This window comes from Artemia franciscana, chromosome 15 (assembly GCF_032884065.1).
Source record: "Artemia franciscana chromosome 15, ASM3288406v1, whole genome shotgun sequence".
NCBI lineage: Eukaryota > Metazoa > Arthropoda > Branchiopoda > Anostraca > Artemiidae > Artemia > Artemia franciscana.
Window position 1 is genome coordinate 29340677 of NC_088877.1, and position 26967 is coordinate 29367643.

General features: G+C 35.8%; 1 protein-coding gene across 1 annotated transcript; it reads left to right on the forward strand.

Moving 5' to 3' along the window:
• The first annotated feature begins 297 nt into the window (after positions 1 to 297).
• Positions 298 to 26673, forward strand: LOC136036311 (F-box/LRR-repeat protein 2-like). Its single transcript, XM_065718461.1, has 4 exons — positions 298 to 1699; positions 2033 to 2139; positions 4697 to 4852; positions 14754 to 26673. Exons 1-4 carry the CDS (start codon positions 550 to 552, stop codon positions 14994 to 14996), a joined length of 1656 nt encoding a protein of 551 aa, XP_065574533.1. The 5' UTR covers positions 298 to 549; the 3' UTR covers positions 14997 to 26673.
• Positions 26674 to 26967: the final 294 nt, after the last annotated feature.

The following is a 26967-nucleotide window of genomic DNA, read 5'->3' on the forward strand; positions in this document are numbered from 1 at the left end:
AACTTAATTCACTTGCTTTTCTTAGTTTGGTTTTTAAATAAGGGCAGTGTAAGTTGAAATACGATTGGTTTAAACCCTGGTTTTATTTCATGTTTGCAGGAAATGTATTGTGACTTATTATAGCTTTCATTTTGTTTCTTTGTAGATAATTTTTTAGACCATGCTAGTTTGACGTATTTAAAAAAATATATAATTTCTAGAATCATCAGCACAGATAATTGGAAATAACACTGCTTCATCCCTGACTACGAATACCTTCCTGATAAGTAACAATTAGAAAAGGCAAAATCAGGAATATTAAAATAGACCATATGATACTTTTTTTTAGTTTTATTTCTTCTCTTTTTTATTTCATTTTTCTTTTATCTCATTGTTGTTGTTTTTTTTGGATATTGTTTTCAAATGACTCTTAGACATAATTAGCTTAAGAAGCTCTTTTCATTTCAGAACATTAGCCTGGAATTCTCAGGAGCAGAAGGGGAAAAAATATTCAGTCACTGGAAGTGTTTGGCGAATCATATAAAATACCTCACTTTCATCAAATGCAACATGAATGAAAGAACTATTGGAAATCTTCTCAGCTATTGCACATCGTTAGTAAATCTCACTATAGATGACTCTGACTATCCATTTATGACTGGGAGGATTTTCTCTGAATCAATTTGTAATTTGAATAACTTAGCAACCGTTAGACGTCTCGAAATACAGTCTAGCCAGTATTTATCTGACGCTATTCTCATGAGAATTTCTAATATTATGCCAAATTTAGAACATTTTTCTCTATCTGGTGACCAAATTACTTTTCATCCCGCAATATGGAAAAGGTTTTACCCGAGTCGACAAAACTTTAAATACTCGGATTCCGTTCTCACGTTCAAAATCGTGCAGAATATAATTGAACTGAGAAGTGAGACTCTTACATCGATTGACTTTAGCAGGACACAAATTGGCAGTGATGGTTTGATTGCTCTTTGTAAAATTCCGGGTTTGAAACTGACCGTGCTCAATTTAGAAGGCTGTAAAAACATTAGCCAACCTGGATTTGAAGCTATATTTTCCGATCAAACTGGAATTATTGATCTAAATATCAACTTTTGCTGTAATATCACTGATAGTATATTTCGGGACATTTGCCTTCGGCTGGAAAGGCTTAAAAAATTCAGTTTCAGAAAAGTTTCTGGTATAACGCTGTGTGGGCTAGAGTGTATAACGCTTCTGAAGGAAGTAAGGTATCTGGATATGGGCTATTCAGATATTTTTCATGACAGACAGACACAAATTGTGAGGGAAAAATCATTGAGTGCACATTTAACCCATTTAGACTTGGGGGGCTTAGCGTTTGGTCAGTCGTTTCTAAAGTTGATATCAGCTCAGCTGAAGGGTTTGCAGTACCTGAATATACAGTCATGCCCTGTGAACGACAGCATGTTTGCAGAAATAACTTCTAATCTACTCAAATTAAATGTTTTAAAGGTAGCATATTTGAGTATATCCGATCAAGCTTTGACTGGCGTTGCCCGTGTCGTTGCCAGTGACGAAGTAGACAACAAATCAGATGTTCAAAATCGACATAGAATACCACTTGGCTTAGGTTATGAAGAAGTTATCAAAACGCAGGCTCGCTGTAAAAGAGTGTTAAAAAAAACACTCGAAACTCTCTCACCAGATGTAGCTGGACCTTCTCTGAACAACTTGAAAAGTATGTAAATATATTTTCATCTTAATTCTTGGTCTCTGACATTATATTTTTCCAATATTTAAGCAACAATAACAAAAAAAAATTAAAGGAATTATAATAATTGCCTGGACTATAGCCCTGGCAATTAATTATTGCTAATTGTATGCGGGGGTATACGGATTTTTATTATTATTATTATTATTTGTTTTAGTTTGGAGTTCGGGCTTTGTTAAGTTGTGTTTAGTACTCACACTTCTGTGTTTAGTAATGAAAATTAAAAACTATCTGAAATATCTGCCAATGAAGCTGTTTACTAAGTTTTCTTTACTAATTGTAATTTTTTCGATATTACAGGATTGAAAGAACTGGACCTCACTCACTGTGTGTTAGTTTCAGATTTATCGTTGATGTTCGCTTTTAAATTCTTTTGCCTGAAGACGCTTAGCATTGCGAAGTGTAACGTATGTCTTCTTTTTTATCATTTTAGACTAACCATGTTTTAGCTTCTTTTATTTCTTTTGTTTACTGGGGATTGTCCTTCGAGAGAAAGGTATCCCATTAGTGGATTAGCTGTGATCTGCATGTAATTTTTCTTATGAATCATCGGGTCCAAAAAATCAGCGTTGTGGCAGCCGCCGCAACCTATTAAAGAACAAACTCTAGCCCATAGTAACCGAAATTTTAAAATTATGTTTCGAATAAAACTATCCAGTAACGAAAAATTTTCATTTGAAGCTCATTAAAGAATGGTGACTATTATTTCGATTGATATTAATGGTAAAGCTTTTTGGTAAAATGGTAAAACAAATTAATGGGGATTTCGAAATACAGCCTGGAACACCACAAAAATAGGGTCAGGTCGAACTGAAAACATCATGATTGGGATTTCTGTCACATAAAACTCCATATAGGAGAATTACAGTTCCCCATCTTGAACAACGGGGAAAATTCCTTTCTGGCATGGGAAGCAGGGATCTATTTGTTTTCTTTATTCTTGCTTCTTTTTTTCTCGCCGTTAGTGGGGCCCTGAAGCGCCATAAAGATGGGTTTAAGATCTCGTTTCAATGGAATCACAATATCTAGTGCCTTTTGTAAGTAACAAAATATAATATTAAAATAAAAGGCAACACAAAAGCTGTATCTTTACATACAAGGTGATGTAACATATAATAATTAAAACCGTTGTACATTCTCTCTAGAGGGTCTTTAGAGTGAGCGACACGGTAGCGGGTAAGAGGATTTGTTGTGAATGAGTACCTAAATAGGTGAGTTCCTGTGAGCATCAGTGAGAATAGACCGAGTAGACTTATTATACTGAAGCAAAGAATTTAACTTATTTGAAGTCCTCAGAAGTCAAATTGGCTCGGTAGAAAACAAACAACGTATTAAATTTGAAAAGATTATATATAGCAGGTTTTGATTTTATTGTAGCAATCACTTAGTGGAATAGTATCCTTTTTAAGTCTTCTTTTGTTTTACTTTATATTTTTTACTCATGTAAAAAAAAAATGAAAAGTAGCGCTTAAGGAAATTTTAGTATGAAGTAACTTAATTTCTTGTGGTAATAAAATGTAAGTAAGGAGCGACCCGGCTCAATAGTAACCGAAACTCTTAAAAACGGAATTGTGATACCAATAGATCCAAAAACAATTGGATTTTTATGCAGATTTCAAATATATAAGTTTCATCAAGTTTAGTCTTAACCATCAAAAGTAGTCCTGCTTGGTTTTACGAGCCAGAGAAAATTTGTCTTATTTTTGGGAAAAAGGGAAAAGACCCCCCCCCCCTAAAAGTCATATAATCTTAATGCAAGAAAGATGACGGATGCGTTTTAGTTCGTTTTTGTTTGTTTTTTTCCCTAGGGGTGATCGTATTGACCCAGTGGTCCTAGAATGTCAAGAGAGGGATCATTCGGGCGGAAATTACAGTTCTAGTGCCCTTTTCAAGTGACCGAAAAATTGGAGGCCAACTAGGCCCCCTCCCACGCTAATTTTTCCCCTAAGTCATCCGATCAAAATTTTGAGATAGCCGTTTTGTTCAGCATAGTCAAAAATCTATATATATGTATATATAAATATCTAATAAATATGTCTTTGAGGATGATGTAATCCCCCGCAGTCCTCTGAGGAAGAGCTGCAAGGTGTGAACTTTGCCCATAGTATACATATAGTATTGGTTATTTGGAAGTACACAGACGTTTTCAGGGGGTATTGTTTCTGGTGAGTGGGGTCAGGGGAGGGGGTTACGTAGGAGGAATTTTGATGCGGGAAGAGAATTTTCCATGGAAGGCGCGCCGGATTTCCCAGCATTATTTGAAAAACGATCAGAAATTAAACAAAAAAACAAGTTTTTTCAACTGAAAGTAAAAAGCAACATTAAAACTTAAAACGAACTCAAATTATTACGTATTTGATGGGGCTCGTCCCCTCGTTACGCTAAAGACTTTTTAGCACTTTCAAAAGAGCTATTTATTCTAATTAAACGGCCTTTGTGATTCAGGGGTCATTCGTAAAGAATTGGAACAAAACTTGAGCTTTAGTGTAAAGAGCGAAGTATTGACGAGAAGGTGAACCCCCGTATATACCGGACAATTTCCGTTTGTTGTAAGTTTTAGTTTTTAATCTTATTTTTAGTTTCACTAATAATACAATTGGGAAATATTGTTAAAAATAAGTTTCATCTGATTGTTTAGAGTCAATAGTATTCAAAACATGTTAAAAAAGAAAACAATCTGAAATTTCATGATCATAAATGGACCGCTTTCTTATAAGCAAAATAGCTCCATTTGTATGAGATTTTATCTGTTAAAAAATAATTCCATCAAAATACAGTTTTGAAGTGTGTTTCCTAAATTTATCCTATGCTCCCTCGAACTGTCTCCTCTAGGTAAAGGACATACTCTAAAAAAAAGGGGAAATGCGTTTAAAAAGGACACTCTTGCTTGAACTATCACTGTATAAATTATGGTAAGATATTAATTTCTTGTCAATCTACTAACAAATACTTCATATTTTGCAGATTACTGATGAAGGTCTTGAAAGTCTAGTAGCCCAGCCTATGCCGTTAAATCGAACTATAGAAGAACTGGATTTATCTGAATGCACGGGAATTACCGATCGGGGCCTGTGTAAACTTCTTCCAGAACTGAAGCGATTACGGAAGCTCAAGCTGGCGGTAACTCATTTTTTTAAGTAGTTTTTTTTTAAATTCATATTCACGAAATTCCCCATGATTAAAACTACATTGCGGTGGCACCAATTTATGGAGATGTTGAGGGGGGGGGGGCAAATGTATTTTCAAAATCTGGATGGACGTTTTTTTAATGAAAATGCCAAAAACAGATATTTGCTATGAAAATACAAAAAAAAATTGGAAATTTATAGTGCATGCCGGAACAAATTTTAAACTTCTGAAAAGTTTAAAAATTTGCTATGGTATATGCCGGAATGAATTTTAAACTTCTCAGGATTTTTAAATTTGCCTTCGAAGCCATTCAATAAGTATATTCCAAGGTTTAATTTTTTTTTTAAGCCATGTCTGAATTAAAAGCATTTTAATTAGTCATAGGACCCGATGCGTTTCAGAGGCCAAATTTGGTTTTTAGAATAGAATAGAAAAATAGAATTTTATTTTTAAAATTTCTATCACAGCATGGTTGCTGAATTTGAATTTTACGTCAAACAAGCACTAGTAAATGCATATATATATGTATCATCGAAAGAACTTGACGTTCACGTCAAACGTAATGGAGTCTATACTTAGTTAAAAAGTCAAAAATAGAATATTAATAGATAAAAATTAAATTAATGAAAATACATAAAAAATATGATGAGTCAAAACTTAGTTAGAAAGTCAAAAATAAAAAATAAACAGATAACAATAAAACTAATGACTTATTTTCCTGGCTATTATATAACTCAACAAAATTTGGAACAGAACTCTTTCGATACATTTCATGTTTAGCGTGGACGGGAGTGAGTTTGGGGGATTTTATACGGGACGGTCTGTTGCGGGTGGGAAGATAGGGTTCGGGGATAATGGAACATAATCGAGGAACAGACAGGGTCTTGGTGCCGAAACGAAGGAACAGGAGGTTCCTTCTTTCGGCCAACGTGGCGAGCTTGAACTTATCAAGTAGATAATGATATTGTACCTTCCCTTCACCATTTATGATTCTTAGGGTTCGTTTTTGGACATTTTCAATCTTATAAATATGCTCTGAAGAAAGACCGAAATGCCACACTGGACAAGCAAACTCCAGTATTGGCTGAATAAAAGAACAATAAATTTGGAGAAGATTCTTAGGGGGGGGGGCAAGAAAATTTTAACAAAGGTTTTAGAAGGGAAACCGAAGGGGAAGCTTGCTTTAGGACATTTTGACCATAGGTATCCTACTTCACGCCAGTAGTGATTGTCACCTCAAGTAGTTTAATGCATGTGACAGAGATTTTGGGGGGAATGGGGTTTGTGAAAGCAGGGGACGATTTTAAATAACTGACGATTTATTAGCGTTAGCCTTCATTTTAGACAAAGAAACCTCCTGTGTGACATCGTCAAGTAATATTGAGCTTTTAAGATTTCGTCGACAAACCTCAAGTGCAGACAGGTCGTCCACATACTTCCACCGTTGTGTGGTCAGTCATGAGGCTATTAATCATTGTAAGGAATAAAATGGGATCCATCAGGACTCCCTGGAGGACCCCACAAAAGATAGAAAGGGGATTGGAATAAACATTTTTATATTTAAGCACTTGAGAACGATTTGTTAAAAAAGAGGCAACAATTCTAACTAAAAAGGGACTCACTTGAAACTCAGTCTACAGTTTATTTACAGGGGTATTGTGGTCCATTAGGTCAAACGCTTTCTAGTGATCAGTTGATAAAAGATTCAACCAAGTATCAGGGTTTTCAAGGTTTTTGAGAATGGTGTCAAGAAGACTGACAAGGTAGCCTGAAGCAGATATCTGCTTCAGGTTTCCAAGAGTTTTTGCCTTTAACGAATTAGCTAAAAAAAAACTCTCGTATATTTTTGAGAAAACTGGGATCAAGGTGATTGGTCGTTCTCCAGTGAAATCATGCAGGCCTCCCTTCTTTTGGATTGGAGTAATATAGCCCAGCTTCCAGCACGACGGGTAGCATCCGGAATTGCTAATATCATTAAAATACTAACAAGGGGTGTTGATAGTTTATCAGGGGATACTTTTGTTAGATCAATAGTAATATCAATGGGACAAACGTTAGTTTTTGCTTTTAGTTTGTATATTTTTACATTATTTTCTATTCCGGAATTTCGTCTTTTGGATTTTCAGGGATTAGATGGTTTTCCGAGAGAGGGGGACGTTTGCACAATGCTAGCTAGGTGTTTATTAAGCTCATTGGCTGTCTGTTCAGGTGGTTCATCCAGAAGAAAATCATGGTTCTTTCAAAAGCGACCCCCTATTTCTTTCACTTTCTTAAACCATTGCTTAGGTTTGCTCTGTTTTAAACAATTTAATTTTTCTTACCATAACGAGAAACATTGGCTGTCTGTTCAGGGGGTTCATCCAGAAGAAAATCATGGTTCTTTCAAAAGCGACCCCCTATTTCTTTCACTTTCTTAAACCATTGCTTAGGTTTGCTCTGTTTTAAACAATTTAATTTTTCTTACCATAACGAGAAACAGCCCGACGTATTTCTTTCTTTATTTGTTTATGGAGGTTAAGGCATTACCTTTCGTTCCAAGGCGAAAAAGTTTTAGTTTCAAGTGGACGAGTCCTTTTATTTTTTCATTACTGTAGGGTTTATCTGAGGAACATACCTTCTTGGTAACCTCTGGGAAACATTTTTGGTAATTTGTCATTAATTTTGTTCGAAACAAACTAAACTTTGAGTTAAGATTTATACACGACACAACATCATCCCAACTCTCAGACGCAAGCCAAGATACAAAATCGAAAAGATCTTGACTTGTTATTGGCCGGTACAAAAATTCAGAGACTAAGTAATTTATTTTAAAAACTAGCTGTGGTTTCAATTGTAGTATGAAATGATAGCTACCACCGAGGGGAGGGGGAGGTAGTAGGAGTATTGTAAAAGGTTTAAGGTTGGTGCAAATAACGTCCGAACTGGTTCCATCTTTTGTAGTAGGGAAATCAACAATTTACTTAAGCTTCTAATATTTGCACAGATAATTAAGACTTGTTTTGTTTGCTTCTCCTGCAATAAAAATGCCGGCATTTGGTTACTTTGTCGTCACAAAGTCAAGACTTGCTTGTAGCCTATCATAAAAATTAAGACGAGAATAAGCATTCTGTCCGGGTGAATAATAAAATGACTAAATTAGTGTAATACCGAGGCAGGCATTTGGGCTTTGTAGATATCCAAATGAAGTCATCGCTATCACCTAGAACAGGCACATGGATAAGAGTTGGGGAGAGGCAATCCATTGCGAAAACCATTACTCTTCCTCCTTTTTCCCCAGTGGGTGGTCAACCGGGCGTAGCTTTATAAACTCTTGAAGACCAGTCATTTTAAGGAGATCTGGATTTTGAGTCCGGACTTCAGCAACCACAATTATATCAATATAATTCAATTTAGCTGTTGCTTCTAACTCAATTAACTTTTCAAAATTCAAACTTTCGGCGTTCTTAAGGGGGGAAACGGGGAAATGATAACGTTTTTTAATCATACTCTTGAACAACAGATTTCTTCAAAAAAAGCTTTATTCTAAGGCAGCTTTGGCGGGTCGTAAGTATTAAAGCTAATGCTGGTAGTGGGGAGAACATCACAATTAAATATTATAATTTAGTTATTGTAGGAAGGTTTGTCGCAAGGCTCAAACTCACCACTCTGGACCGATAGACTACTAAACCAGTTTCGAAGTTGGAGGGGAAGAGGTTCAATTTTAAAAGTTGGGGGTAAATTGAGAGAGCCGGGGGTAGAAGTTTCCTGGTGTTCAAACGATTGTGCAAGATTAGTTTCTCTTCTAATACCTGAAAACCTGTTACTAAGTCGGATGGTGTGGCTTATAGCCGAAACGTGAGAGGCTGATATTTTAAGAAGGATAGATCTAGGGATTGGGGAGAGTCGTTGAGGTAGGAGGAACGGGGAGAGCTCCAAGGGGAACTGGAGAGATATACTGAGCCCGTCTGACCCGCGATAATCGCGGGTCTAGGGCAAGTTTTTTGGCACCGAATCGGTTCTAGGATTATTGCTTAAAGCATTGCCCCCATAAAAAACCTGACTATGGCTTTGCATATTATGATCGAATACTGGACCACGGTTAAAACGAGACAAACGGTCAAAATACTTAAAGGGTACTGAACGATTAACGTGATATTTTAGATTCTTACATTTTAAATCACTATGAGCAAAACGGCACAACTTGTTGGCACAAATCAACATAGGGCAAGGATCGACATGATCGACATTTTAAGTTGTTGCTTTGTACTGTTTATACAGTTCTCTTTTTTGTTGAAGGAGCCTCCTTCGAAATATCTGCACACTTTATTTACATGGAATTTTCTCGTCGATTTGGTTGTTTCTTGTTATTAGTAAAATTTTTGTTTTCGTGAATAAGGGACATTGTTCACCAAGTTTGTGCAAGTTGCATCAGTTGACATAAAAAATTAACACTTCTCATAGTTTCACGTCTTCCAGTAATTCCTAGTAATTCTGGTAATTCAGCAATTTTCACGACATCCTCACAACTTTTTTTGAATAGCTGTAAATTCAGAGGGTCGATTTTGGTGTGTTTCATCAACAGGGATCGGGCTTGAGATTCAAGTTTTGCTTCCATGGTGTGGATCTTATTTTCAAGTTGCAGGATTAAATTGTCTTTTGAAAGGCAACTCCCACAACTACTTTGACAATTTTGAGGGGGTGGGTTCTAAAAAGGTGGGCAAAACATATTTTTGAGGTTAACGAGAGAGTATGTAGGTGTATTAGCCTCAGGGTGCTCAGTTACAACAGCCATAACACATGAGCTGCCTTTCTATTTGGGGTTTTCATTGCCGTAATTCTGGTGTGGCTCCAGCGCAGGAGGGATGGAACTATAAAAGGCATTTCAAACACTGAATCGTCACACCTTTCCCACACGACCTCTGACATCCAGGGCAGATATAAGTAGATCTAGTTCATGTGATATTCAGTGTGCAATTTCACTGGTAATAAACTAATTAATAAGTACAAAATCAAATCAGTTTGTGGTAACGAACTGTAGTAAGGAGCGACCTGGCTCAATGGTAACCGAAACTCTAAAAAAACGAAATTTTAATACCAATAATTATATCAAAAGAATCGCATTTTAATGCTGATTTTAAACCTATAAGTTTCATCAAGGCTTACCATCAGTCATACCATTTAGTCTTACCCATCAGAAGTTGAGAGTCTGAGAAAATTTGCCTTATTTTAGAAAATAGGGGGGAACATCCCCTAAAAGTTATAGAATCACACCATCAACGCACACCATGGTATGATTTTCTTCGCGAAAATCGCCCATCAGATTCATCGTATCAGAGAACTTTACTGTAGAAGTTTCAAGCTCCTACCTACAAAAATGTGGAATTTTGTATTTTTTGCCAGAAGACAAATTGCGGGTGCGTGTTTATTTGTTTGTTTGTTGTTTTTTTCCCAGGGGTCATCGTATCGACCAAGTGGTCCTAGAATGTTGCAAGAGAAGACAGATCACGGATGCGTGTATATTCGTTTTTTTTTTGTTTTTTTTTCGGTTTTTTTTCCAGGGGTGATCGTGTCGACCTTAGAATTAGCCTAAGAATCGGTCTTAGAATTTCGCAAGAGGGCTTATTCAAACGGAAATTGAAAGTTCTAGTGCCCTTTGTAAGTGACCATAAAATTGGAGGGCACAAAGGCCCCCTCCAGCTCACATTTTCCCCTCAAAATCACTACATCAAAATTTTGAGATAGCCATTATGTTCAGCATAGTTGTAAAACCTAATAACTATGTATTTGGGGACGAAATAATCCCCCACATTCCCCGGGGGATGGGCTGCAAGTTACAAACTGACCATTGTTTACATTTAGTAATGGTTATTGGGAATTGTACAAACGTTTTCACATGGACTTTTTCGCGGTGTGTGGGGGGGGCTCGGGGGGAGGGAGTTTCATGGGAGGATCTTTCCATGGAAGGATTTATCATAAGGGAAGAGAATTTCCATGATTTCCTAGCATTATTTAATCAAAAAAAAAGAGAAAATAAATTTCTAAAAAGTTTTTTTCAACTGGAAGTAAGGAGCAGCATTAAAACTTCAAATGAAGAGAAATTACTCCGTATATAAGGGAGTTCGTCTCCTCCTCAATATCTTGCTCTTTACGCTAAAGTATTTTTAGTAATTTCAACTATTTATTCTACGGCCTCGGTGGTTCAAGGATCATTCTTAAAGAATTGGGACAAAATTCAAGCTGTTTTGTACAGAGCGAGGTATTGACGAGCGGTGAACCCCCTCATATTATACAAATATAGAAGTTCATTACGTAAGTTAATTCATAAGTTACGTATATTTATTACTAATAAAAACGTTTGTTAAAAAATAAAAAGTCCTAGTTGCCTTTTTAAGTAATCAAAAATCGGAGGGCAGCTATGCTTCCTCCCCGACCCTTTTTATGGCACTTGGTATCTACCAAGTGACATATAGCGATCGCAATTTCTGTGTGTCTGTCGGTCCCGGTTTTGCTAGTTTAGGGAACTTCCAGATAAGTTAGGACGATGAAATTTGGTAGGCATATTAGGGACTAGACCAGATAAAACTAGAAATAGTTGTTTCTTTGATTCAACCATCTAGGGGGGAGCAGGGGGATGGTTAATTCGGAAAAATTAAAAAAAAGGGTATTTTTAACTTACGAACGGGTGATCGAATCTTAATGAAATTTGATATTTAGAAGGATATCGTGTCTCAAAGTTCTTATTTTAAATCCCGGCCGAATCCGGTGACATTGGGGAGAATTGGAGGGAACAACCTGAAATCTCGGAAAACGCTAAGAGTGGAGAAAAATGGGGATGAAACTTTGTGGGAAAAATAAGCACAAGTCCTATATATGTGATTGACATAATCCGAATGGCTCTGCTCTCTTCGGGGGAGTTGGGGGGGGGGGAAGGTAATTTGGAAAAAATAGAAAAAATTAGGTATTTTTAACTTACGAACGACTGATCTAATCTTAATGAAATTTGATTTTTAGAAGGAACACGTAACTCAGACCTCTTATTTTAAATCTCGACCGGATCCGGTGCCGTTGGAGGGAACTGGGGGACCCGAAATCTTGGAAAAGGTTTAGATTGGGGAGACTGGGATGAAACTTTGTGGAAAAATTGAGCACAAGTCCTAGATACGTGATTGACATAACCCGAACAGTTCAGTTTAGAACGCTTAGAGTAGAGAAATCGGGACGAAACTTGGTGGGAAGAATAAGCACAAGTTTTAGATACGTGATTGACATAACCAGATCGGATCTGTTGTCTTTGGGGGAGTTGGGGGGACATAATTTGGTAACTCGGAAAAATTAGAAAAATAAGGTATTTTTAACTTGCGAACGGGTGATTGGATCTTAATGAAATTTGATATTTAGAAGGACCTCGTGTCTCAGAGCTGTTATTTTAAATCCTGACCAGATCCGATGACACTGGGGGGGGGGGGGGGTTGGTGGGTGGAGGAGGAAATTGGAAATCATTGGAAACGTCTAGAGTGGAGAGATCGTGATGATACCTGGTGAGAAGAATAAGCACAAGTCCTTGATACGTGATTGACATAACCAGACCAGATTTGCACTCTTTGGGGGAGTTGGGGTTGGTTAATTCGGAAAAATTAGAAAAAATGAGGTATTTTAACTTACTGACGGGTGATCGGATCCTAATGAAATTTGTTATTTAGTAGGACCTCGTATCTCAGAGCTCATATTTTAAATCCCAACTGGAACCGTTGAGAATGGGGGGGGGAGACCAGAAATCTTGGAAAACGCTTAGAGTGGAGAGATCTGGATTAAACTTGGTGTGAAGAATAAGTACAAGTCCTAGATACGTGATTGACATAAGCGGACCTGTTGATGTCCATTAAGATATCTTTATGTATGGCTATGAATAAGGTACTCAACGTAGCGAGTGAAAAGAGTAGAAGTAGCCGTCATAATGCTATATTTGTGAGGGCCAAAGGTGTGAATACGTGGAAGGAGGTGACCGAAAGTTAGTGATGCCGGATTTTTTCTTGCTGAAGATTGGGATCTTTTCCTATTTTATATATAAAATTCAGCGTGTTTTTGCTGTCTTTCAATGAATAAGCAGTTAAGCTATTTAAACTTGAAACATGGAATTTTACAGACTAACCTTGGAACCATGGCATTGGTTGTAAAATTTGTGAATTCCAAACACCACTGAAAAAATCCGAAGAAACTCGACCTGAAGTAATGCTATATGGGGGGCCTAAACCCCGTGCACTGCCTAGGCAAAGTGAATGTACATTTGTTAGGGCTTAGGCTAAGGAAAAATGACTGGAACGAGGTAACAAAAGCCCACAAAGCAGAAGTTTTGATAATCACAAGCAACAAGTAGAACAACAGGGAATTTTGTTTTTGTACGACAGTGGAACTCGAAAATCATATGAATATTTTGACCCTATATCCAAGGGCCGTCCTCAGCAAATACAAATAAATATGAAAAAACTTACGTTAACATACGACCTTTAAAACTATAAACAAAATTTAAAGAGTCCCAGAATCCTCACTTCAATGAAGTTCAACCAAGAGTCCTGGTTGCTATCGTCGCCATTTATGCCTCGATTGCTGTCAAGCTGGTCCTGTTACTAGTATTTATACCTTTTTAAAATGAGGCTATTCGCAAGGGTCAAAGGCGCGAGCTGCCAATCATAGCGAACGTATAGGCACGGCAAAAGCCTGCAAAGCAGGCCTTTAGCTCAAAAATTGGCAGCACTGTCAACTGCTTTGTTAATTCATCTCTGTAAAAAATGTATATTGGCGGTTTGTTTGTTTAATTAAAATAAGTTTTGGAACTTTTAAAGCTAGAAATATGACATATGTGCAGAATAATTTTGGAACCATAAAATCGGAAATATACTATTAAAAATAAAAGAAGAAAAAAAAATAGATTGTAACGTTGTGAGAACTAGCGTGCTGTAGGCGAAAGGGCTGGGATGTCGGGATGCCGACCATAGGGATTAAAAGGAGGTAGTGCAAAGCATGTGTGTTTTGTTTTCAAATAAAGCATTATGTTATCCTATCCGAGTACCTTGTGCATTTACAATAACAAATGATTAAATATCGTAAATCATTGAACTCATCCCTAACATTTCATGTACTTTTATTAATAAATTTTTTATTCTATAGTTTTAGATCCTTTTCTTTTTCTTTCTTTTTCTTTATTTCATTCTCTAGTGAAATGTAACTCGCTATACAGAGAATGAGATAGAATAACTATTCGGTATTCCTAAAAACCAAATATTTGAGCAAAAAATAAAATAAAAACCAGTTACTTCTTTTATGCCGAAATATCAAAATATGGTAGTATGAGGCAAGAAATTGAGCCCGATCCTTCAGGAGTAAAATCACAAATGTCATGTAGTAACTGGTATTGGCTTTAATGTTGCCAACTTATGGTTTGGTTTTGATATGTCCCACTGTTCTTAGATGCATGAGCGTGGCTTCTTTTTTTCTAAGAATTCTAATTTTACAAAAACAAATTTTGGTTTAATTACGTTCTTAGCTTATATTTTTAGCTTTTACTTTCCAATTAATTGTGACAATTCAGTCTACAGTGTTTTCAGTTTTTAATATTCAGTTTTTAAATACATTTTTAGCTTTTACTTTCCAGTTAATTGTGACAGTTCAGTTTACAGTACATTCAGTTTTTAATATTGCTAATGTGCTAAATATCTAACTTCTTTACTTTACATAATTTTTGGTTTCGAATTCTGATGAAGCACAATTTCTTAGGATTTTGCATTGCCAGAAACCAAAATTTGATTTAGCTTAAGGGGTTAGAGATGCCCTCCTACGACCCATACGATGTCTGAAAGAGCAAACGGACTATGAAACAGCCAAGATAACTTGTCATCTCATTCTGTTTTATTTCTAGGGTTGCATTGGTCTAACTGTAAAAACGATCGAAACAGTGATGACGTACTGTCCACAACTTCGGTGTTTGGATGTTAGTGGCTGCTGTCGAATACCTTTAGAAAGTTGCTATTCATTAAGGGACGCTTTACCTCTGCTTAGAATAGTACAGCAAGGTACAGGATTGCTGGTCTGCAACCCGCCATTGCACTTCCCGGCTGAAGGGCCACAAAACGGAGATCAGCACCGCCGGTTTGGACCATAAGGGTCTAGTGCTGTCATAATTTACTTACTTTACTTGCCTCTGCTCGATTGTGCTTTACAGGGACTAATGGCTGGTGGGCTACCTGGTTTGAAGGCAATGAAGTAGACCAGTACTTCCTTTTACGTACCTATGTTGCTAGATTGGGCCGGGTTTTCTTTGGGGTTTCTTGTTGCGCAAGATTTTTTTTTTTTGTAAGAGTAGTCCGTTTGTCTATTTTATTTTAAATTTATATATATTCTGTGGGATTTGAACGTGAATTTTCATCTTTTGAAAATTAAGTTTAAAATAACTTGTGATTTTCTGCCTATTTTTGAAGTTTGCCATCGATTTTTAAATCAAATCAGGATTTGTGAGAACGTTTCAATTATAACTTTTAGAAAGTGTACATTTTGTGATGTGAAATTCAGTAAACGCGCATAAGGTGTTGACTGTTTTCAATAATTTCCTCTTTCCTTGTACTTACTTCCTTGGGCTTTTTATTTTGTTTTGTATTTCTTTTGTTTCCTTTTTTCTAGAAGCTTTTCAAAGGGTTAGTTATTGTTGTGTTTTCTTTTAAATTTCGTGCTAAATTTTAACTGGATTGGTAACTGTAATGAATAAATAAGGAGAAAATAAATACAGCAAATCGCTTACAATAACCAAATCTTTTAAAACGGATTGCTGATATCAGCCATCAACGGATTGTTCTTCCATCAAGTAGTGTTGATGAGTATTATTCATATTTAACCTTGATAAACATCATTCAATAATTATGTTATATAGATGTAGTGGGGAGCCCAAAATTCGAAAAAAAAATTGTTTTATCCTACGCCAGTTTTTGTTTAATATTAAATTTATTGCAATTAATTTGAAGCAAGAAGTTCTGTGTTGTGTTGGTGGATGGTGGGAACCGTTCCTTTTACTTTCAATGAGAGAAAGTTTTATTTTAATCAATCAATCATTCATACATAATATACTAAGTATAAATATCTATAAATATACTATGTATACAATATACTATACTATATTTATAATATATAAATATACTAATTAAAAGTATAAATATATGTATATATATATATATATATATATATATATATATATATATATATATATATATATATATATATATATATATATATATATATATATAAAGTATACAAATATCTGACAGGGAGGAAAACTCGTTTTGCGGCCACAGCAGCCCTTTTTGTGAGGCCCCAACCAAACGGGAATTTTTCCTGCATTATAAGGTTCTTTCAAGGAATCTTGTTACTCTGTCTGCTTTTATTATTGGAAATCATGTATTGTAAACCTATACAAATAAATTTCTAACTGTCTGTAAAAAGAATCTTGATTGAGCCATGTCTCTGGCCCCAGGGATTCCTCCTTCTTTCTCAGGATCGCAACGCATTATTACAACGTTAGATTTTAAGAGTAATTGTGTTATGATATTGCTTTAACGGCATATGATAGGAGTCTTTTTATGTATCCCTTATAATATAAGACAAAAAAATTGCATTGGCTATGAGTTTATCTTGAGAATAAATGAATGAATTTATTCATGACCCGCACGCAAATAAGTATAAAGGTGGAGTAGCAATAAAAAAAGACACAAAAAATACATAATCAACAATAAAACTATGATAAGACGGTGTGAGGGTATAAAGAGGCATATTGCGGGACTCGGAATAGTATTAGTTGTAGATATTTTTATTGATATTAGAAGGATACTTTACTAAAAGAGGGAGATTCTTTTATTTGGAAAATTCGCTGATGGCTGATGAAGAACATGGAATCGTCAACTTTTGTTGGTCCAAATGAACAAGTGCTCAAAATTTTAAAGAGGAGAAAAAATAGTGTTTACTACATCTGGATAGAAAGAAAAATTGATTACTGATTGAAATGAAAAAATCAGCAAAAGCTATGCGCAAACCTGCTTGATACGGCTTCAGTTGAGTTATTATTATAATTGTAACGTTTATATTCAATCAAATTCGTTAATTTTTTTATATTCCCGACTTACTTTAATTTTATTTTATTTAGAAAAAACGCTTCATTTTTGATAAGGGAATATTTTCAAAGTACCTAATTTCTAATTAATTGAGATTAACCATTTTCTTCCGCCGATTGCATTATGCACAATTGTCCTAATACGGTCTTTTGTACCTGAAGAGCGGACGCTCATGGAAGTAGTTCCACCATACCACTGTACAACACAGTCAGACCATATGAGCCCTGTTTCTCGTACTTGATGGGTAATGAGCCTCGACAAATTTCTACTCCAAGTTTTCCATGTGAAAGCAGTGAAGACCTCTTTCTTTCGCTTTTCTATCATAATAGTTTCTAATCAGAACGACAAGCTTTCCTTTTTTGATATTTTAACATTGGGTTCCTGGATTCTTGTTTACGATGGGCTTTGGTTCTCTCTTTCATAGGTTGACCCTAAGGGAGTAACCCCAATGTATGGAGTGGTGGGGGGTAAAAATTTGGCGTACATCGGAGGATCTGGAAGGGGGAAGGGTGTCATTAGGGACATAGAACCCCAGAGGGAGATACGGGGGCCCATACTCTTGCTCAAGACCGGTAATGGAAGAAGCAGTTTGCTCGGGACCATTACATAACAGAAAGAATATCTGACCGACTGTAGGCATTACAATTTTTGGAACATAAACAAGTATCATTGACCTTCAAAAGAACCAGTTTGCTCGGTACTATTAGGGTGCAAGCAAGAATATGTCTACCTAGCAACCAACAAAAATCACTTTAGTATGTATATTCGTGGAATGCTGGCAAAAAACACCTTGAAACAACGCATTGATATAACTTGCTTGTTGGCTAAAATAAATTTAAATTGTTTGCTCAGTTGATTTACGCATCGGCCTTGAAATTCAGGGAAACATACCAAGAAATCCATGGAAACAAAGATGTGAAAATGATGCCGAGAAATTCCCGGAAATGTTTATCTCCAGGTATAGAAATTGCATATTAACTGGGCATGGAAAGGTGATGCTGAACACAAGGGTGCATGCACTCGGAGACAATACATTGATAGCATTTGCTTAGAATGTATTTCTAAGAACATAATAATAGCAATGACTTGTTAGCTTGGTTGATTTGCACGTAGTTCTTTTGCCACATGAAATCTTGGGTCTCATGTTCGATTCCCAAACCAGACAGAAATTTTATCAATTCAATCGAAAAACTGCTTCGATGCAAAAAAATCGGTCATTGGAAAAAAAATTTCACCATCTATAACTGTAGTTAACATATGTAGTAATATATATGTAGTTATGGAGATGGCAGAACTGGGGGAATTGTCATTCTGTATGGTCTTAAAAGAGTTTCAGTACCGGGAATTGAAGGGGTAGGGCTACCCTCGAATTTGTTTAAATGATACTATTAAGTAATTAAGAACGTTTTGTATGAGTTACGGCTCCACCTAAAACCGGAGGGAGCTATAGACCAAGCCGTAAGTGATTGGTGTTATTCTTTTATACCCTCCAATTTTGGTATCCCAAAATGGGCATCCGACGTCCAAATTGTTAGAAATACTAATGGCAAAGATTTCCCTTCTTTAGCTTTCCACCAAATTAATGTGGATCTGACATCCCCTTTTAGTAGATGTGCTGATGACAATGATTTTAGAGGGTTTAACTCCACCTACACAGGTTGGATCCGATACGTGAACTTAACGTTGCTTCACACCATGACTGATTGAGATTTAGCCAGGGTTGCGAATTAAAAGGAGGCGGGGAGCAACGACCCCTAGATCAGGAACTCCTAAAAGATACAACTAAAAGATATGCTCGTGCTTCTCAAAAATTTTAATAATGATCCGATGCGCTGTATATAATGATCCTATTCATGTCTTGATGACACGAATTTCGGAACAGCATCCCTCTTTTTAGGTCAAAGCAGTAGTAAGCCTCAAAAAAGGTACAATGAGGATAGTTAAATTTATTTCCAGTAATGCTGGATTGAGCTCCAATAACAACATCTACTAGATATTCCAGTAACAAGAATATAAGTGTAACTCCTGTTTCCTTGGATCTGGTCCTGATCCCTAAAATCAGAACCAGGACCTTAGCTATTACCTCTCACCAAGTTTCTTTTATATCCAACAGCCAATCCGGTAAATATACTGGCGGAGAGAATTTTAGGGATCCCTTCAGCCGAGATGGAATCTAAAAGCTGGAACTATAAAGCATATACAGATTTAACAATAAGTTTGATTGAGATATAACGAACCGGTTCGAAATGTCCTGTTCTTAGACTTTTTGGTTGTAGGTATTTGCCTGCCAAATGTCAAGCTAATTAAAACAATTCAGTAGAAAAGATGGATATTAAATCCATTCCCTTCGTATCTCTAGCCCAACTACCTATCGCAATAAGTTCTTAGGAGTCTGAGCGCAATAGATAACTTTAAAGGGAGCTGAGTATTTTTCATAACTGCTCAACTGACCCTTTTTCGCTCTTTACGCAGAACAAATTGAAAATCGTCGCGTGGTTCTTGACCATACTAAGAGTTGGTACTGGTAGGAGAGGGTATCTCTCTTCTAGGAGTGGAGAGGGTTGCAGACCCACTTTATGCCTTTTATAATAGAAATTAAAAATGGTTGAGTGAAGCTACTTCAAACCGTGGTATAACATGACAACATTGTTTCTTCTAAAAGATTGAAGAGGAAGAAGAAAGAGTGGTGCTCGAAGGGTTTTGCCATTTGGCTAAACCAATCATGTGGACTGAAAATCATTGTATTATTCTAGTTCAAACAAGGTATATCCTTCCAACTTTTCCTCTAAAGATTTAGTACTGAAGAGCATTTGGGGTAGGGGGAGTCACCTGCCCATTTTATACCCTAATAAGATAGATTGAAGTGTTTGTGTGGTTCTAATGCCAACAAGGTGCGACATGCCTACCAATCTTTTACCTAGGGTCTAAGACCATTTAATGTGGGTATTATATTTGCCTCGTCGAAAAGAACTAAATGATCTAGGTATTTAAAAGTTTGGAAGGCCAAAGCAGAATCAAAATCGGTATTTTTACTTTCAAACTTTAGAAATTTGTCTGTAAAAGAATTTTGTTTAGCATCCCGCACTACAATCGGTTTTGTCTTTTCCGGGAGTGAACAAAACATTAGACGTTTAATTCAACTTAACAAAATAGAACATATAAGTTTCCAGTTTAGTTGTAAAAGATTAAATAAATAAAAAACAAGTTTTTCAACTGCAAGTAAGGAGCGACACTAAAACTTAAAACGAACAGAAATTATTCCGTATTTGAAAGGGGTTGTCCCCTTCGCAACGCCTCACTCTACGCTAAAGTTTGACTCTTTCTCGCAACTCCTCTTGTTAAACAATAAAAACTTTAGCGTAAAGAGCGAGGCGTTGCGAAGAGGATGGGTAAGACTAAGTCGATGGGTGAGACTAAACTTGATGAAACTTATGTATTTAAAATCAGCATAAAAATGTGATCCTTATGATGTAACTAATGGTATTGAAATTCCGTTTTCAGAGTTTTGGTTACTATTGAGCCGGGTCGCTCCTTACTACAGGTCGTTACCACGAACTGTTTGATTTCCCAAGTTTACCGTCATATGTAGGAATGCATGCTATTATCGTAAAAATATCTAGTTCATTTATCTGGCTGATCAAAGAGGGGAGGGGGTTTGCCTTTGGTCCTGTAGAAAATTGTACATTGGCCGAACCTGTTAACAGCTGGAAGAAAGGGTAAACGAGAAAATCTTTCAATAGACAAATGTCTATAGCTTGAGAATAATTATGACGATTTTGATTCTGTTTAGGTATCCAAACTTTTGAGTACCAAAGAATTTATTTCTTTGTCACTTGAAAAACTTAGCGCCCACAATATGTCGTTTCCCATAATGTTTTAGGGAAGCAATTGAAATAAAACAACATACTACAATTATTGATACTGAACTATCTATGTTATCAATAGATTTATAATATTTCGCAACGAAAATATTTTTCATTGCTTTTGTCGTATATTTTCTGGTCATTCCTAGAAGTTTCACTGTTTTCTAGTGTCATCGGACAAGTGCAATTGTTTCTTCTATCGTTGCAATAAATGCAATCATTTTTACAATACATTATTAATAACTGCCAATTTTTTAGTGATAGGCACAAGTATGGATGCTGGAATATGTTTAGGTAGGAGCACTAGCTTACAAAAGTAAAGAAAAATTGTAAGAACTAATTCTAGAAAAGTTGTAACATGTATGGATGGTGAAGGGTGTAAAATGACTTCAGAATACTGGAGTTTATAGCTTTCTTCTATATTTTTACATCATTTGCAGTGTTTTTATTTCTTTTATGTATGCCTCCCCCGCAATATTCCTGTATCCCTGTGTGTATCAACGTTGCACGGCTTTGATCATTTCTTGGGCCCATTTTTGTGTCTACTATCTGAAACATTGATGATTATGAATATATATATATACTATTTGTATTATCATATATGTAGGTGTCTGTTGCGATTTTCTATGGATACAATTATCCCTGTTAGTCATGTCAGTCATTGGAAAAATGAGTAATCATTAATTATTTAGTATAAAAACAACGGTACTCTCTGAAACAAAAACTGTGGGATTTCGTCCAATCAAGGCAATAAGACGATTGTCGTGATGACATTGTCGTATTGTCGTGATGACAGAAAAAATCAATGCCACATAGTATGATGACAAAAAAATCAATACAAACGGTAAACTTTTTGCAATGACAGAAAAAGACAAAGACACCTAGTTTGATGACAGAAAGAACCAACAACTTAAAAAGCGGTGGCGAAATAGTTCTGGGGTAAGCTGTCTCTAAACGTCTGACAATACCCCTAATGATGGACGAAAGGCTAACCTCCAGTTTCTTTAGAAACAGGAGAGTTGTTAAAACTTAGGAATAATATGTGATATAACTCTTCTACCTCAGTCTCAAGCACGGAAGATTAAGTAGCCAACTCAAACGTAATCACAGACAGAAATGTCGGTGTAAAAGTAGATGGCTAGAATTTCAAACCTGTTAGGAATTAATCTTATTTAGAAGCCTGATTTTTCTATCTCTTATCCTAGGGAAATATGTTTCTAATGGCGCAAGGGAATCGTCCTCCATCTTAAATCTTTTAGATTGTAGCCCAACTTCAATTTTAAGCTTCTGCCTTCATGCTTGTTTGAGCAGAGCAGTTGAAAAAAAGGACAAAAACACAGTCTTTCTCCCGCAACGCAATTTGAAATTGCAGAAAGCAATTATTCAATTACAAAACTTCAATAGCTTTTATTCTAAGTGCCATAGAACATTCACGTATTAAAGCAGACTTTTTGGATGTTTTTCTTCTGGCATGACCCTTTAAATTTTACATCAATTTTTAAATCATTACAAATTCTTCAGAAAAAGAAGTGATTTTGACCTTCAGTGAGCTTCATTGGCTGATAATTAAGTTGCGTCATATAGGATCATCTATGTTACTCAATTGCGAAATTTCAAAATTGTAAAATTTGCTTCCGATATTAGGTAAAAGCATTTCAAGCTGTTTTACAAACTTATTATCCATATTTTTGGACTGCATAGTAGCAACGACCTATAGTAATATCTATAATCTATAGCAAAAATCTATAGTATTGACCATGGTGCCTCTAGCCAATGTTGAGAAATCAAACTCAATAGAATTACCATGAGGACCACATTGCTATATGGTTAGGAGCTGAAGGGTCATCGAACTTTAGGAGTCTTCTTGAAAGTTACACATATATTTTCCGCGTATTCATTTTTTATAATCCCTCCCCCTATATTGGTGTTTTCGAAATAAATTCTTCAGTCTTACAGTTGTGAGATAAATCTTGAGAAATTAGTCAGTTTCAAGTTTTCTTAAAGACTTTTACAATGTTTGCCTCCGATACTTAAGTAAAATCGTTTCAAGTTATTTTATAAACCTGTTATTCCTTCTTTGGACTTCTTAGTAGTATCGAGCTATCGTAATGCCTATTATATATGGTAAAAATTTATAGCTGGGACCATGGTGCCTCAAGCCAATATTGAGAAAACAGATTCGATAGGATTGCCATATTACTGTATGATTAGGATCCAAAAGGTCACCGGGCTTTTGGTCTTCTTGAAAGTTTCACATATTTTGCGTATGTTTAATGTTTTCAAAATCTCCCCCCCCCCCCAGTGTTGGCTCCTTTGAAATAATTCCTCTGTATATTGTTGCGAAATAAATCGTAAGGACCCTTAAAACGTTCTAATCTAGTCCAGATTGTCGTGTAACATATGCAATTGAACAGATAATGCTAGTTTAGATTTTGTTATTCAAAAACTATCAGTTAAAAGTTATTTTATAATAGTTATTTAATACAGTATAAAACCTACCAAGTTTTCAGTAACTTTTGACCCTTAAAACGTTCTAATCGAGTCCAGATCGTCGTGTAACATGTGCAATTGAACAGATAATGCTAGTTTAGATTTGCTGTTATAAGAAAACTCTTATTTAAAAGCTGTTTCATTTAAAGCTATTTATTACAGCACAAAACCTAGCAAGTTTTCAGTAACTTTTTAAAGTTGGTACTATAATGCTGCAACACGACGAAAACATTCACATAATCCAGGTTTATCAATGATATTGAGAAAGTATCCAACTCCTCTTCTTGAATCCATAGTGTTCTCTATTACCCATCCAGTTGTACAATTGACAAATTGAAGACAATTAGCGAAAGTGGTCCTCCCTGTTCTAAGGAATATACAGAGCGCAAAGGGTTGAGAAGTTAGTTTCCCGCACTACAATCGGCTTTGTCTTTCCCAGGAATGAAAAAAAAAAAACATTCGACGTTTAATTCAACTTAAAAACAATAGAAACGTTTAGTTTCTGTAGAATTTTCCCAAGTTTGTAGCTACGTCTAAGGATACATGGTATTATCGTAAAATTTTCTTTTTCCTTTATGAAGCTGACCAAAGAGAGGGGGTCCCGTGTTCGTGTAGAAGATTGTACACTGGTAGAATCCGTCAAAAGTTGGGAAAAAGGGTAAACGAGCACAAGCTTTTCAACCCTCTAAAATATAATAGATTTCATTCTTAATTTATTATGTTGATCATCTTAAAAAAGAAATTCTAGCTCTACCCTTCCCCCTTAAACTGACAACTGAGCTCCCTGAGATGAATTTTGATAGATTAATGAAATTAATGATGATTTCAAACATCTCGATGCCTGTTATGAATGCAAACATACTTGTTTAAGACTACATTTCATTTAAATATTTTGACTTGAGGATAAATATCTGAAAAAGCAAAATCCGACTAGTTTATAACTTGGAATAAAGACTAATAGTACTAACAACTCACTGCAGCACCAAGCCGCCTGAGGCTAACAGAGCTACGCACGCTCTCCCTCCATTTCAATCGATTTAAAGCTTCTCTCCTTACCCCCTCCAAAGAAGTTTCTATTTCCCTTCAATATTTCCTTATGCCATCCTCCCACCCACACTTTGGCACACCCTCCCACTTTGGCCTTAGCTGGTTGGCAGACAAGGACGATCTTTGGAAATATGTTATCCTTCATCCACAGAACGTATTCTAGCTCTCTTAGCCTTTCTCTAATTATAGCCCTGAAGGGTTGGATTACAGCTTACTGTCAGAGATACGGTCAGTCAGTTGGGTATCCAAAACAGTCTGTACCCAATTTCTCTTGAATACATCTAGCAAATCTTCCTCCGTCTTTTGGAGTGACCTTGCTGTAGAACCATTCTTGACCACGGCCATCACTTTAGATTCCAATATTATAATTTTGGCTTGCGGACTATTCTTCCTAAATTTTTTCAAGAAAAAAAAACTTGAGTCTTGATTATTCTACTTTTAGCATCTTTACTGCACCCACCGTCTTTACTAATAATGCTACCGAGATAAGTGAAGCTGTCCACTTGATCAATTTATCGTTACCCAGTCACCTCTTCGCGTTCACTTATCCCTAAGCTTAGTGACTTGGTACTCCTAATGTTAATTTTCAAAACTATTCTTGCACCCTGAACTCTCGAAACCTCCAAAAATTAATTCAAATTGTTTACGTTTGCATCTAGGATGCTTAAATTATTAGCATAATCTAAGGATAGGAGAGATACTTCTTTAATTGATTCCGTGTTCTCCAAATGTCTTTGCTGTGCTTCTTAGTTTAAAATATATAAAAGTGATCTATTTAAATGGGGATATAACACAACCCTTCTTAACTCCTTATTTAGTACGAAACCAGCTACTAGCCTCACATCCTACCTTAACTGCAGCAATAGTTATTTTCGTATATAGCACTAATCACCTTCATTAATTTATCCAATATACTACACAGAGATAGGACCTTCACTAAAGCTCTTCTATCAGATGAATCAAACACAACCATGATCTATAAAACTGAGGACTAAGGGGGTGTGATGACTCAGGCACTTCTCAATTATTAATCTTAGATTTAAAATCTGGTCGACGCATCCTCTCCCCTTCCTAAAACCAACCTGTTCTTCCTTAAAAATTTTACCTACAGTATCTCTAAGTCTATAAATTGTATCATCATGCTAAGTAATATGCTTCCTACAGAGACCAAGTTATTGCCTCTATAATTACCAAAAAGCCTATTCATTGTCTTAACTAATTTATCTCTAACTTCACAGCCAACACACTAAACTCGCTAAAAGTTAGTTTTTTAATCTACTTAACACATTATCGCCACCTGCAGCCTTGTTTTTTTTTTACTCCTTACCGCCAGTAATTCTTCCTAACAAAATAAATCCTCCTTCACGTCCAAAGTGTTACAAACTCTTTCACTCTTTTCTATATCTTTTCCTGTTACTCTCTCAAGATTGAGTATATTCTCAAAACGCCCTCCCCGTCTCTCACTTACTCTTTCCTTATTATTAAATGTTGCCTCGTTCTCATTTTTAACTGAAAAAAGTCCAGATTGACTCTTACCTCTCAGTTTATTAACATGTCAGTTGTTAGTGCTATGTCAGTGCTATTAAGCCGTTTGGTAGCATCTTTCAGATTTTTAACAATTTTATCTATGGTCTCCACTTCCCACCTCCTTAATTGATATTTTAATATTTTCTTCACTTTTTCACATTCTCTTATTTTCATATGATCTATTCTCAAAAAACCCTTGTAAAAACCCTCCTCCTCTCAATTAAACATAAAGCATTTACACTGATATTCCTGAAATAAAAATAAAAAATAAGCTACTGAAATAAAAGAAGCTGTGTTTCTTTTATTTCAGTAAGACACCATCAGTTACCTCACAAACCATTTTCCTAAAATTATTCCATCCATCTTCAATATTATCAAATTTTAGACTCTCCATTTTAGTATTCTACTATTGTGTAGACTAAATTGGGGAAAATGTGGGATTCAAGGGAACCCACTTCTGCTTGTACGTGCTTGCATAAGATATAATTTAGGGAGAATTCCACCCTGTAGTATTTGGAGTAATAACGGTTTTCTTCTTATAAAAGTATTTTTAGCAATTGTGTCGTGTCTGAGTTGCAAGGCTTAAAGGCAATATAATCTCGGTGATTTTTATGTTCATTCCATTTTATGTTTTTCCCCAGATTCATAGTGTGAGTAGCCTAGTATACTCATTTTTATGTTCAAATTGTTGTTTTTATAGACAAATTGTGCATGTTTTGTTTTGCGTGCTCTATTTTAAGTACATCGATTTGCCCTGGGTGTGATGTTTGTACTTATTGTTAGGTTACTTTTTTTATATAAAAGCTACTAATCATTAGTATTAACGTCAAATGTAGAAAAAAATAATAACAAATAATTCTAATTTTGTCTGATAAACTGATCTATAATATCATGGACAGTTAAAATGAAATCTTATTGCTTGAATGTGGTAGGTGGAAAGTTACACAACCATATACCTCCTTAAAAACTGGCCATTCAATTTTGAAAAAAAAATGCTCTTCATACAAAGTTTCGGTATTAGTGGGTGGCAAATTAAAAAGAAAAATCTGAG